Genomic DNA, 14,054 nt, shown 5'->3' on the forward strand with positions numbered 1-14,054 from the left:
TCATAACGAGTTACCTGTGATATTATTTCTTCAGTTAGCTGCAGTGGAAACCTAGGGCAGTAATCCATACGTGGAGAGGCACAATGTTCCGTTTTCTTACAAGCGAAAGTGCAGTGCAAGCACTGAGTAAAAGTGTTTTGGGGGACCAATGCAGGGGAGCTACGCACTCAGGGCACCCCCTCCAGGCCTACAGTGCTTCAGGAAGCCCTTGGGAGGACTGTGCTCTTCCACCCTGTGCTGGCACCCTCTGCACTGACCTTTTTGACCTGCAGTCTGGAGCACCTGCCAGGAGTGTTACCTCCTGGGGAGGTTGGCAGCTGTCATCAGTGGTCTCTGGGCCCAGCACTCAGTGAGCACCTGACATCAGATCGTGCCTCCCCCAGGAGCTGCGCCTGCACCTGTGACTTTAAGTGTTTCACCTGTGCTGTCTTCCAGCAGTCTCGACTTTCTGGCTTTCTATCCCGGCCTTTGATCCATTTTGGTTTGATTTCGTCATGGTGAGACAGATCTAGTTGCATCTTCTGCATGTGGACTCCTGGCTTCCTGTGGACTCCCAGCAGCATTTGTTAGTGAGGTTTTTCTTTTCTTCAATGTATATTTTTGGGCCTTTCTAAAAAAAAATCAGATGGCCATAGGAACATGAGTTTATTTCTGTGCCTTTTTCTGTCCATTGGTTTCCATGTCTGCTTTTGTGCCAGGGCCATATCATTTTGTCACTCGTGGTTTTGTAGTTCAATTTGAACTTGGGTGTTTCTGTATGCACAGTTTTGCTCTTTTTGGCTCGTGATTGCTTTGGCTGTTCTCAGTCTTTCCTGATTCCATAAAAAATTTGGAATTGTTTTCTCCAGCTCTGTGGAGAATGTTGCTGGTATTTTAATAAGAATTGCATTGAATCTTTAGATGTAGAAGCACAGGACATAATACTAGAAATTAATAAATGGGATTACATCAAATTAAGGGGAAAAAAGGACAAGAAAAAGACAACCCACAGAATGAGAGGAAAAGAGTCTTTGCCAGCTATCCTCCTGATAAAGGGTTAACACCTAGAATACATAAAGAACTCAAAATATAACACACAAACATAGACACATAACATGATTTTACAAAAGAGCAAGTGAGCTGGGTACAAATGTCTCTAAGGTCAGTAGGCTATGGAAAAACATTCACCATCTCTAACTTCAGGGAAATGCAATGGAGACTACACCGGAGATTCCATCTCATCCCAGCCAGAATGGCTATTAACAGCACAAGCAAAAATAATGGATAGTGGTGCGGATATGAGGGGGGGCCCCGAAGGTCCCCACATTGTGGGTGGGGATACAAAAATCACTGTGGAGGTCCCTCCAAAACTAAAAGAGAAGTACTATATGACCCACACCTGTATATTACAGCAGTACATATTATAGCAACATGGGGATATAAGCATACCCACGTTTATAGTGGCACAATTCGTGATAGCTAAGCTTTGTAAGTGACCCACACACCTGTCAACAAAAGAATGGATAAAGAAAATGTGACATAGCACACAATAGAATGAAATCATTTGGGACAAAATAGGTGGCCTGGAGGCTATCACATAAATGCAGATAAGCCAGATTCAGAAAGTTTCAGATTAGGCATCACTTTCCTCTTATGAGAAACCTAGACTATAAATAAGTAAGTGAATACAATAAGGAGAGATAGTAGGAAACTACAGGTTAGTGGGGAAGGGGAAGGAAAAGTGGGAGAGAAGCGAGAATGTGGCAAAAGGATTGAAAATGTCCTAGATATGTCACATGCCAGCACAGATCCCCCAAATGAAGCCCAGCATTCTGTATTACTACCATGCACTGACAAAAACAATCACTAGCAATTACCTAAAATTATTTCCTCCTTTGTGAATGAAGAGTAATTTGTTCATTCATTTATATCACTCATGTCTGGTGGTTTATGATCACTTCTGTTGTTCCAGGAATTGGGGCGGCAAATCAAATCCAAGTTCTCATACAGAGGATGTCACCATTGATGCTAACGGCGGTTTCAGAATACAGACCTAGCTCTGCCTCCTGCTCCGTGAAGCATCACTCAAACCCAACCGGGCCTGTTAACCAGAGGCGACCGGTTAAGGCTAGTACATGGAACCACAAGCACCTATTAGGTTCCCTGTAAGAAGAAAATGAAAAGTAAGTGCAGACAATTCTTGATTATTCATGGGCAGGGCAGAGATTGTGATTATCAATGCCCTTTGATTCTCCTTCTCCTTCCATCTACCGACTACTGAATATTTCTCTGCTCATTAACACCTGGGGAGGAGGGAAGGTGAAATGCTAATCAGCCAGTTTGGCTAATTGTTAACCTCATTATGATCCTTTTTAATATTTTTATGTTGAAATAGGAAGAAGTTGAAATTTTTTACTAAAACGTTAGCTACAGTTTTCAAAACCTTACATCATCTTCCTTTTCTATTACTGCATAAACTCAAATAGATACTTCACTGGTTCTCAGGTGTGAGATTTGAAGTTCACATTACATATTTCTTATCGACCCATGTTCATTGCTCATCTCCTGTACACATCTAGTGTAGAGGAAAACTTGGCTTTAATGGTGGCAATTTAACATGTAGCCTTATATAAACAACTGCACTTGCTAAGTGGATTTGGACCAATAGGAAATCAACTTTGAGAAAATTACTTAAGAATTCCCACCCCTTTATCTCTGGTAGACATTCAGGACCCTCCCCAAACCAAATAAGGGCAGGAGGAATGTTCTGAACATTAAGGACACTAAGAATAAATCTGAGCTATCACGGGTAAGATTACTTTCAACTCTTTATCTCATGTTTTCTGACACAGACCCCAATTATCTTAGAGAAACTGCTGGGTCTGAGACACTGCTTGTAGTTCCCTTGGCTTTTTTCCCTCTCCTTGGTCTTTGGAGCCTGTGTGTGTGTGTGTGTGTGTGTGTGTGTGTGTGTGTGTGTGTTTGTCTAGAGTGCCAAAAAAAAGTGCTGAAGAGTCCTAGGGAGATGAAGCTATTTTTGTTCGAAGCTGATCCTTCTCACCAAGCCACAAGTGCAGCTTGGGAAAGCGCTTAGGTTGTTTCCAGGGGAGAACTCTGCGGGGGGAAGGCAAAGTTCAACAGGACAGCACAGAAGCAGCAGAAACAGCCAGAAAAGAAAGCACCCTTAGTGTCAACACAGCACCCTCCACCGAGTTTTCCAAGTGCCACTGGACAGGAACCTTTCACCCGACTCTTGCTTGCTGCGACCACCATGACTGAGATCACTGCTGAAGGTATTGCTACTACCATTTTCCAGTCCAGTTCCATGGCTGGGCGGTGGGGTGAACTGACAGCCCACAACCTGACAATGCACCCATTTAAAGTGTGGTCTTGAGGTCCTTGTCTTAGTCAGTCTGGGAAATGGATTTGGGAGCCCAGAGGCTGCCAGTTCTGAGTGTTCAGGGGTGGGGATAGTGAGAAGGAATTTCTTTGAGATTTTGCATTTTGAAATTGTCCTTTGCTGTACCAAAGGCCCCACTGGTTAACAGCTGTCACCCACACTTCTATAAATAGCCACAGTCCTGTACAGGAAGGCTGATCCCTTATCTAGCAAAAATGACAAGGTTTCAAGGATGAAGACCAGGGTAAACTTAGAATGTGCCATTTAATATTCCAACTTCAGGAGATGGTTGGGAAGTGTTTCCTTTATGATATTTACAGAGATCTTAAATTCATTTTTTTTCTTTTAAACCAAAGTATATAAACACACATGCATACATAAAATTTATATGTAACTTAAGACATAAGCATTGTGATAAAATTTCTATTTTACTCTTGATGGATACTTTGAGATAGACATGGAAATTCCACCCACTATAGATCTATCAATTTGAACAGTAAATAATGCAATTAAATGTTCAAATCTGATTCTTTTCATAAACTCTCTATTGCTCTCCAAGTGCTGAATTATGACTTTTATATTAGAATAAGTACCTTTTTCTATTGCTTATCCTGAACACCTACATGATATACCTAATTTTTATTATTTGACTATGATAGCAAATCCTACATAAACACATGCACTTTTTATTTTTTGTCTAACAATAAATTATTTAAAACTACTGCATTCTGAATACAGACACAGATTGGTTTTAGTTGGAGTAAAAATTTTGGAGGTGGATCTAAAATCTGCTTCTGACAGCTGTAAGAAAACAAGACAGGTGGTACTTTGACAACTTCCAAGTCAAATGCTATGCTGGTTTGTTTTTAATTAGACAACTGAAAAATAGAATTTGTGGTTTTTAGTTTTTTGGGAAATTAATACACGCACCATGATTTCTGTTAGAGATGTTCAGTCAATATTTGTAAGAAAAATTTCCTCACTTGTCTTTCCTGCAGAGAAATTAGTCTGACACCCCAAATTTACTGCAACAATTACTCAGAAATTTCTACATATTAGGTATTTGGATCAGAAGTTTGTGTGTGTGTGTGTGTGTGTGTGTGGGCGCTTCTTAAATATCACACAATTCAATTACGTAGCATTATCTCAGCTTTGCAGAAAAAGGAGCTGTATGTAACTCAGCTTCTCTGATTTGAAGCCGCAGTGCTAATTTGTTTTCTTCTTTGCTGTAGGACGAGATCAGGCTCAGCGTTTGACAATTTTGGTTTAGAATTTGCTAACTAAATATAAGTAGTATTTTCTTCTCTCCTTTATATATTCCGTGTCAAATGAACTTCCATTTGTTTTAAACATAACTGTCTATACAAGCTTCTTGCTTAGCCCTGCGTAAGTTATGAAGATACCTAGAGTGCTGGCCCTGCCTTGGTTCAGGGCGCGGGCTGCCAGCTGATGTGTTGTGGTTTTGCCTCTGGCTTAGGCTCTGTGGTCCTTTGCACTGATTCATAGCAGACTTTAGGGGAAAATTCTTGATTATCAAGTTGAACTTCATTTTTGGCTTTTCCCTGTTGGGAGTATTTTAGAGGCATAAGAAAGACTTTCTGGGAGTGACCCACAAAAAAACTGAATTATTGACAGATTGAAAAGTGAAGTCATCACCTACTTTCTAAGTAATTGTCATGCCCCATTCCTTGGCCTACACTGTTGATAGGGTCTGTGTCACTTGAACCTTGGTAGTGTACTGAATGCTTTTTGGAATGATTGCTTTTTTCAAATGAATATTAGATTGGCCACTCTGAGAACTTACCTTTCAGAGCTGGGACCACACTCATCCTCCATGACTATCCAAAGGTTTCGTATGATGCTCTACTGCACACTTTTTATCTTGTGTTTGAGATTCCCAGTTGTGCCCCAGCTAGGAGAGCTGTGTTCCAGTCTTTTATAATGGTTATAATTTTGTACCTTGCCTTGGTATGAGCTAATCCCTCATCCTGGAATAGTGTTCTTTTTCATCTGCTGCGGTTCTTTTGCAGTGAGTTTTAGACACATGACTGAAGCGTAAACATTGTATCACTCTATCAGCCGCCCCGTGTGGTCCACTGACCTCTCTTCCCATCCATTCATCTTGAAAACTCAGCAGTTTGTAGGAGTAAAGAAAGAGCAAGATCTGAACCTTCTGGAGCAAGAGTGCTCCTCCACATTTATGGGAAGCCCAGGCTCAGGTGAATTCTATGGCAGCTCCAAAGTCTTTGTAATTAGAGGAGATCTTGGGATGCGCTGTGTGTTTTTGTGGTTTACGCTCAGTGCTTGCTCAGCTATAGGGTATTGTGTATCTGTATAACATGCCAAGCTCCTCATTTAGATTTCCCCTGCATGTAAAAATCTGGATCATTTCAGCTGACATAAGAAAGGAGATAGTGCTGCATTCATTGCTGCATTTCAGGGAGAGGTCAGTAAATTAATTAGAACCAAGAAAAAGCTGAACTTTAAAGAATTTTTTGGAAAAAGCAACTTTGATTTGGGGCATGATATATTACTACAATGATTATAGTTTACATGTATTGCAAAGATGTAATGTACCAAGCACTGAATCAAGCTTGTGACATGCTCTTTTAATTCTCACAACAAAATTATTTCACTAAACCTTATTGTTACTATTGGGAGAACAGGAAGCTGAGGTCTGGCAAGGTTGAGGCCTATGCCTGAATTCTCACAGCTGCACAGCACGGAGTCACAACCAGGCCTGACCACAGCATCAGACGGAATATGTTCTCTCACTGTGTGAGGTCTACAACGAACTTGGTATTATCTCAGTAGCTGTTGAGAGCATGCACCAGGCCCATGCTACATTGGGTATGTTACATAAGAGCCCATACTGGGTTAGACTCACACTGTGCTCAGTTGAGTTCAGGGCTATAAATATCTCTCCACCTCCTTCCAGAAGTCCAGTTATTCCAAGGCGGGTGCCCACATTAGCCCCGCCTTCTAAGGTTCATGCATTGCAACCACGCTGACAGAGGTGCCACCTTGTGCTATCTGCTCTGCAGCATACGTTACTGTGTAAAAATAGCTTTTGAGTAATTTGGATAAAGAAATAAAGTTTATTCCTAATACAATTGTGAGATGATCGAGAGATTTTTTTAAGTTAATAAACTATATAGTTTTCAAATTGCCTGTTAACCAATATATAGTCATATTATGTTTGGAATAGTATGGATGTTTTCTGGATTACAAGAGCTTTCAAAATATAGGAAAATCTGACTTTTTATATAATAGATTCAAATTTGTTGCGAATATGTCAAAGTTGGGCTTTTTAACTAGTAACTTCAATGTTCAGAAGGGTTAGTGCAGTGTCCACTTCCCCTTGCAGTTAGGGGAGCGTTTGGTATTCAAAGTTTTGAGCAAAAGCAATTACATTTCACACATTGTGTTATCCTTGCTATCCTGAAGACCCTATAGCCCATGAACACCCACCACTACTGTCAAGAATTCATACCCAAGAATTCATACCCAACTTGCTTATCAAGAAGAAGCATGAGTTATACCACCTAGAGAGAAACATGATGAAATAAGAGAAGGAACAGTTTCATCCTACCCAGCTGGATTCGGATTTGGGGTGGGTTGGGGGGTGCAGGACTGAATGCCTTCTGGGCTTAATGACTTCCAAGGTATAATCTCTGTTCTCTTAATCAAACAACAACAACAATACACCACATGAAAACAGTTTTTAGTTCCAGGAACACATTTTAAAATTGACAGTGAAGGGCTGAGTCATTCCATACAGAAGGATCATGCTAGTGAGAGGTATAATTAAATGAAAATCTTTGTGCATGAGTTGCTTAAGATTAGAATTTTTTTGCTGCATAACATGTGAAGGCAAAACAAGACTTTTTATCAATGGACAAAACCATAAAAGCCACAAAAAGATATACTGTTTTAAAATCATAACCAAGCAATAAAATGATGGCAAGTATATATTCATGACTAAAAAGAGAGAAAGAAGAAAGAAAAAGAGAAATGAAAAAAAAGAGAAATAAAGAAAAATAATCGTGAAGAAAGGAAAATAAATTAGCCTCCAATTTGCAAAAATGCATAGAAAAAAAGCATGAAAACCCAGTCTAGGGAACTGCTGTAGTATATGCAATTTAGTCCTTACAACAAATATGAACAAAAAGAGAGGTCAAGGAAAATTACAGATGAAAAGAAGCATAAAAAAGGATAACCTGTCACAAAGTGTGACATTACTGTGTCAAGAGTTAAACAACCCTGAAACGATTCTGATAAAATCATTGGAAATTTGACACATTACATATTTCATGACATTAATAATTGTCACTCTATTTTTAGTGAGATGATCATACTGTGGCTGTCTTTTAAAACTACTTATTATTTAAAGACACCTACCAAGACACAGAGGGATGAGACAAGATGCTTGTATCCTATATAATACACAGAGCGGGGAGTAAATGAGATGTGAGAGGTGTCAGCTTGGGCCCGAGGATGGGAACGTGAAATTCCATTAGAATATTCTGTCTAGTTTCGTGACTACTCCAATGTTTCCGTAACACAGATTTTTTTTAAAGGAGGAGTTGATGGTTTAGTTAGCATTTACCTTTCATAAAATATCTAGGTCAATCAATCCATTGGTCACTAATGTATTTTTGAGTGAAAATTATTCTTTAAATTGAACAATCTGTTGTTAATGATGAAAACTGAGTATGTATGTGTTAGGGGAGTCCTAAAATACAATTGCTGTTTGCAACAACCCACTAAGAAATAATCGTATTTAAAATATATCTATTATAAACTGAGAACCAGAAGTTTGTTTTATCTCATTGTTCAAATATATGGTGACATTAATTACCAACAGTTTTAAGGTAATGCATGAAAAATCCCAAGAAAAATTTAAGACCTAAAAAGTTAATATAATGAATTAAAAAAAAAAGAAACCTTCTGAAAAGTGCTGTGCCAAATCTTGTGTTTACTGGCAAGTTACTAGGCGCCAAGATCTCGGGTAAATGTCTTTTTGAAATATCATAGGAACTGAAATAGGCATCACATAGACCTGATTAATCTGAGTCTAGAACCTCTCAGTCTTCACTGAAGTTGAATTTAGAGAAAGATAAAGCAGACCGTGAGAAACAGGGAGGTATGTTTCACTGAAAATCACAGGGAAGAACTCATGTGGAGCTGGGACAGGGCAGCATTTAAAAAACACCGAAGACACTTTCCTCACATGTACTAGTGGTGGGAGACTGCCTTCAGTTTTTGCAATGTTGCTTTTTCCCCCAAACACATTACAAATCAGTCAAAAATAAAAGGCGATGCAGTGCAGTACCGAGTGAGCGGGTTATGGTCGTAGACCATGGTTCCAGGCCTGGTTCCAGTCCTTTACTGCACAGAATCTGGAAAGAGTCAGGTGGTTTACATGAGAAGGCACAGACCAGTGGCTAGAACTTCACTAATTGAGAATAACGTGATGGGAGGGAATTTTTTTCAAGTTTTTACAGGATCTTGCTAATGGGTAAATGGAGTTGTGTTTTGTTCTTGTTTTAAGGTTTTAGTGTATTAGTACAGGTCTGCAGTATGTAATGCTGGCATGCATCTTAGGGGGAGGCACAGGGATTTAACATATTATTTTTTATTCTCCTTCTCTTCCCTTCCCACCCCTCTTTCTCTGTCTCCGGGTCCCCTTCCCACTTGTAAGAGCTCTGTCTCCAAAGCATCCATGATGTGAAGCTTGTAAGGAAATGACCAGAAAACAGATCTGTGTGTCAGCCCTAGCTGAGTTCCTTCCACTAAGCAGCCTTTCCTTATAGCTTTTGTTATTTTTTTATAGGAGCAATTTTTTATTCTCCACTCTATCAGCACACAGTAGCATGGAAATTGTGCTGTTTATCATCCTAAATGCTGCTTAATTTTTACCTGCTTTTTTTTTGGTCCTCATTTTGACTGTAATTTCAAAATTATGCTATTTTTACAACATAAAAATAAACGGGAAATATTGAGTTATTTTTCCTAAAGGATTAGGAATCCTTAGAGATGTAAAGACTCCAATGCTGTTTGCATAAATTTTTTAATCAGTTAACAATATATAATATTAGAGAAACATAAAGCAGGCAACTAAGCAATTTAAAAACCATCAGCATTGACCTTTGGGTTGAATATATCAATTTGAGAAGATAATGCATAACTGGTTACGATTATGCAGTTAAGCCGTTGGTTTTATGCTTCTGCTTACTTGGAGCTTAAAGGCAGTATTAAAATATTATTGTTTTCTTTTCTTCCTTCAAATGAAAAGAAGGCTTTTAGGTAGTGCCTAGTATAAAAACATGCACATTGGTTAATAGAACGTATCTTGAAAGAAGACATTGAAGAAGATCTTCCTCTAGCAACTGCACATTAACATCACAGAGTAATTCCCAAGGTATGGTGATTAGGCTCAGTTTAATTTCCAGTTCTAGCTAAGGTTTTGCTCTCCCTGCTTGCTGCCTGCTCTGGGTACCTGCGTGGCACACTAGCTTTCTGATGGGCAGACTTAGGTAGTGCTCCATAAACATATTTTGGCCCAAGGGAGGGCTGTGCAGAGGGAGGGGAACTTCCTGGTCCAAAGAGATAATAATTTCCATCTTCAAAGGAAGCCAGATGAGTATCCGTGGCAAATGTGTTTTGAATAAAGTCCTGCTCATCTCTCTCTCCAAGTTATGCTCTGTACATCAAACATCTTCACATCTCTGTGTCTGAAGTCAAGCTGTCAAAGACACACAGAATTTACAATTTTAAGAGATGCTTTGGTATGTAAATGACCTGTTTCCTCCTAAACTAAGGAGTCCACTTCACAATGTGCTTTCAATATTGCAATCAAATGCATGCAATTTGGATATTTTCTAATGTGGTATCTGTGGCAAGGGGCTAAAATACGTGGTCTTCACTGAATATGGTTAAAGATCAAATCTTTTAACCTGAAGGATTAAGACAGATTGCACTCAGAGCCTGCTCCTCATAGGGAATCGTGGTTTATAACACACCATGTGGGGCTGGAACTCTTTGTAACAAACTGGTTTTCATCTTTGCAGTCATGCAGTGTATATTTCTCTCTGACACAGGTCACCGAAACACGGAAGAAAAACAAAGGATATGGAAAACTTTTATTAAAATTTCATTTTAGTAATGTCAAGAATGCAAGAGAGCCAGGGGATAGGAGAGAATCGGTCTCCATTTACTCAGACTTTCAAAACACATTTTTAGCAGGGCTTCTCTGGAAAAGTTATTATTGACTTTTAAAATAAAAGCATCATGTGCTCAGTAGATCTCTCTGTTTGAAGTAAACAATTTGATAGGACATTGAGACCAAAAGCATAGGCATAAACTGGCAATTCCTCACTATTACATGCTGGAGTTACTATTACTGACCCTGGTGATTCTTATTTAACATAAGTAACTGCCTCAAGGGAAAAAGAGTGTATTTTACAATGCTTAGGTAATGATCAGGTGGTAAAATGCCAAGTTTGTGAACTTAAACCTAAAGAAATATGAGACATTTTTTTAGAGAAAGGCAAAATACCTCTATGGGAAATATAACCAAATTGTAGATGGCATAGTATTCATAGCGTAGATGTAGATGCATAAAGCCGTGAGTAAAATCTTAGCACTCTCTGTGTGTCAGTCGAGTGACTGACCAGGAGAACCCAGGGATGAAAGGCTAAAGGTCTCTGCCTCTGAAATAATGGGTCTCCCCGAAGTCAGAGAGGCTGCCATGCGAGGGTCAGGGCGAAGACTGATAGATTTAAAAACCAGTGACTGCAGTTTGGGAACTAGGACTGAGGTGGAAGGTACTAGAATAGTAGCCGGTGCTCTTCCATCTTTGACTCATGAGCACACCTTGAAACATGCCAAAAATCAGTTTAGGAACAAGGAATTTTTGTCACTGGTCCTTTGTAGCGTACCCGATGTCCATCGGGAGGGATGGATGGCCAAAGAGCACAGAGAACACTAGCAGGCTGGATGAGCATGGAGAGGAAAGAGGGATGGCAGATGGGGTTTAGCTGTCTGTGGGGTGCAGTCTTGAGATGGCCAAAATGTGGCATTCACCTGGTAAGGAACGGGGCTAAAATCCTGCTTTACATACTCTCTTTTGATTTATACTATTGCTGTAATTTTGAGCTACCAGGCTGATATTCCTCATTTTTTGAAAGCAGTTGTTTGTGGTGGTCCCAAGTTCTCATTCCCCTGCGTGAGAGCTGTCGTCTGACCCTAACCTTCAGAGCTGCTTCTCAGCACTGTGCATGCTACTTGGAGTTTACTGGGTACGTGGAGAACACCCCTGCCTGCTTATGAAGACATTCCAGCATAAAACTCTAGGACAGGCAACCCCTAAATATGTTTCTGCAGCTGACCAATGAAAACTCGCCTGCTGGAGGAAAGCAATTATCAGTGTTGTGCTAAGTGCTGTGAGGACCTGTGTTTTCAGCAAGTGGTCTCCTCCAGACATGCTGTAAAGACACTGCATTAAGCACTGAAGCCAGACAAGGTTCTCCAGGTGGTAGGGGAAGCCTTGCATCAAGGAAAGGGTGAAGCGGAATGGTTCAAAGAACAGGCAAGCAGAAAATTACTAAACACAGCAGAAATGAGTAGATTAAAGCAATCAGTAGCAGGATACTCTGGGGAATTCTTTACAGCCACTGAGAGTTATGTCAGTAGTAATGTTCCTGACACTTGCCAGAAAATTTTGGCTATGTCTTGAATTAAGCAGAACATGTTTTTCTACTGAGCATTTGTCCAGTTCCTTTGAAACTGAAATGCCTGGTAGGTTATAATGCTCTGGACAGCCACCACTTGCTATGGGTTCCGCTTGTGAGTGACATGGGCTTTCCGTATGCAGATGTTAGGGACATGCTATTTTATCTCCTTTCCATCATTCTGTCTTTTATCCCTGGATGGAGAGGAGCAAACTGCTGACACCCTAAAAAATATTCATTCACTTACACATTTTTGTATATATTTTTGGTAATTGCTTTTGCTAGTTATTGTTTTAATTCTGCAATATGAACAGATACATTTATAGATAAAAATTGTAAGGTAGATTCCTTGATTTCTCATCATTCATGTTTAAAGTACGTAATGAAGCAATTAGGAAATGAATCAATATAAAACACATAATCAAATCAACCGTTATGAGATATGACCACCAAGGAAATGCAAGAAGGAAAAAAAACAGACCTAAGTGGGTTACAGATTGTCCTCAAGAAATAGAATTTAAAGCAAAAACTAAAAATATGTTCCCAGATAGAAGGATAGGAATATAAATGAAAAAGCACAGAATTAAGTTTTGATAACATCTCTAGAGTCTTACAGTACTGAGTTAATTCATCAAGCAATTATTTAATATTTTTTCACTAAATTAACATGGTTCTGAGGGGTAGGGAAATGCACTGGCATTTGGAATGGGAAACTTTGTAGCATTCTTTCTTGGTAATTTCAAGATAATTAGTAGCAAGCAGTAATTTTCTCCATAAATTTGACTCCACAGGTGATTTCCAACATTTTTTTTTAATGATGCTAAAATACATCCTAGTGAACCACCAAAAAACATAATGTGAAGGTGACCAATATGCTACTGGCTGATTTGAAGGGCTTGGGATCAAATTACTCAACAATGGGAAATTCTGAGTTTAACTGTTTTTTAGTTTTATATGCAAGATTCTTTTTAGGTTGATAGAAGGTATTTGGATGGGTGGGAAGGTCATTTTAATATTCTCCAGTCAGTTACCAATTTAAAGTTAGTACACCGAGTGTGGCCATCTGATTTAATGAATAGAAAGTTATTTGCCCTGGAATGGAATATAATTATGTTTGTCTGTCTTGATTTGCTGCTTATATAGTAGACAGGGAAAAAGAGATACTGAGTTTAAAGGAAAGTAGGGCAAGGAGATTTGTACGCTAAAGGGAATGACACAGGTTTCCTCTGAGAAAAATCAGTGAGAGGTGATGGCTTGCTTTGGGTGCCCTTGAGCTAATGAGCTGAGAAGTGTAATATTATGGCAGCGTAATTTGAGACAAGGCACAGGTGGAGGCCACCCTGATGGGTAAACTGAAAGACAGAACATTGCAAAATTGTCTGATACCGTTTTACAAAGGCTAAATAACAACCTGAAGGTGGATTAAATTTCATGACTTACAAGTCACCTTATATTATGACATTTTGAGCTCTATATGTCTATCTCAGGGTTATTCTAGTGATGATAATTTAATTTTTGGTGGCACGACCACAATGGCAAATGTGTTTTCAAAACCCGCAGAGACTCACTGCAAGTGAAGTCGTTAGGTAACACTGATCCCGGGTCCCAAATGCGCAGGAACTCTATCTACAAACGTGGAAAGAATTCAAGAGCTATGAGGATCGTTGGCTAACAGTGTTCCCACTCAGATTTCAAGAGCTGTCATCTGGTGTCTGTTCCGAGCTACACGAAATTTTGCTGGTCACTGTAGCGTTTTGGTTTTACTTTTAATTAATTTTTATTAGTGCGTGTTTGTGGCACACTGGTTACATTCCCTGTGGGGGGCTGGCACGTGAACACACCACACCGTAATTCTTTCTGCATCCGCTTTCCCTCTCCCTCCTCCCTCCATCTCTTGGTTTCCTTCCGATTTGTAGAATGTTGATCTCCCTATTTGCTTT

At 39.5% G+C, this 14,054-nt stretch overlaps 1 protein-coding gene across 19 annotated transcripts in view; it reads left to right on the forward strand.

Moving 5' to 3' along the window:
* The first annotated feature begins 2,852 nt into the window (after positions 1-2,852).
* The window catches only part of Trdn (triadin), a 319,660-nt gene continuing 308,458 nt past the window's right edge, over positions 2,853-14,054 (forward strand). For 10 of the 19 annotated variants that reach the window (XM_063235066.1, XM_063235068.1, XM_063235074.1 and 7 more), the window contains exon 1: positions 2,855-3,272. In XM_063235066.1, coding sequence (XP_063091136.1) covers positions 3,251-3,272 — 22 coding nt within the window. In that variant the 5' untranslated portion in view covers positions 2,855-3,250. Of the gene's footprint in view, positions 3,273-14,054 lie in introns of all 19 variants that reach the window. The other 9 variants (XM_063235059.1, XM_063235060.1, XM_063235070.1 and 6 more) reach the window with 2 other exon arrangements.

The sequence above is a fragment of the Cavia porcellus genome, unplaced genomic scaffold, assembly GCF_034190915.1.
Source record: "Cavia porcellus strain 051 isolate PalLab524CR breed Dunkin Hartley unplaced genomic scaffold, mCavPor4.1 scaffold_24, whole genome shotgun sequence".
Lineage (NCBI taxonomy): Eukaryota > Metazoa > Chordata > Mammalia > Rodentia > Caviidae > Cavia > Cavia porcellus.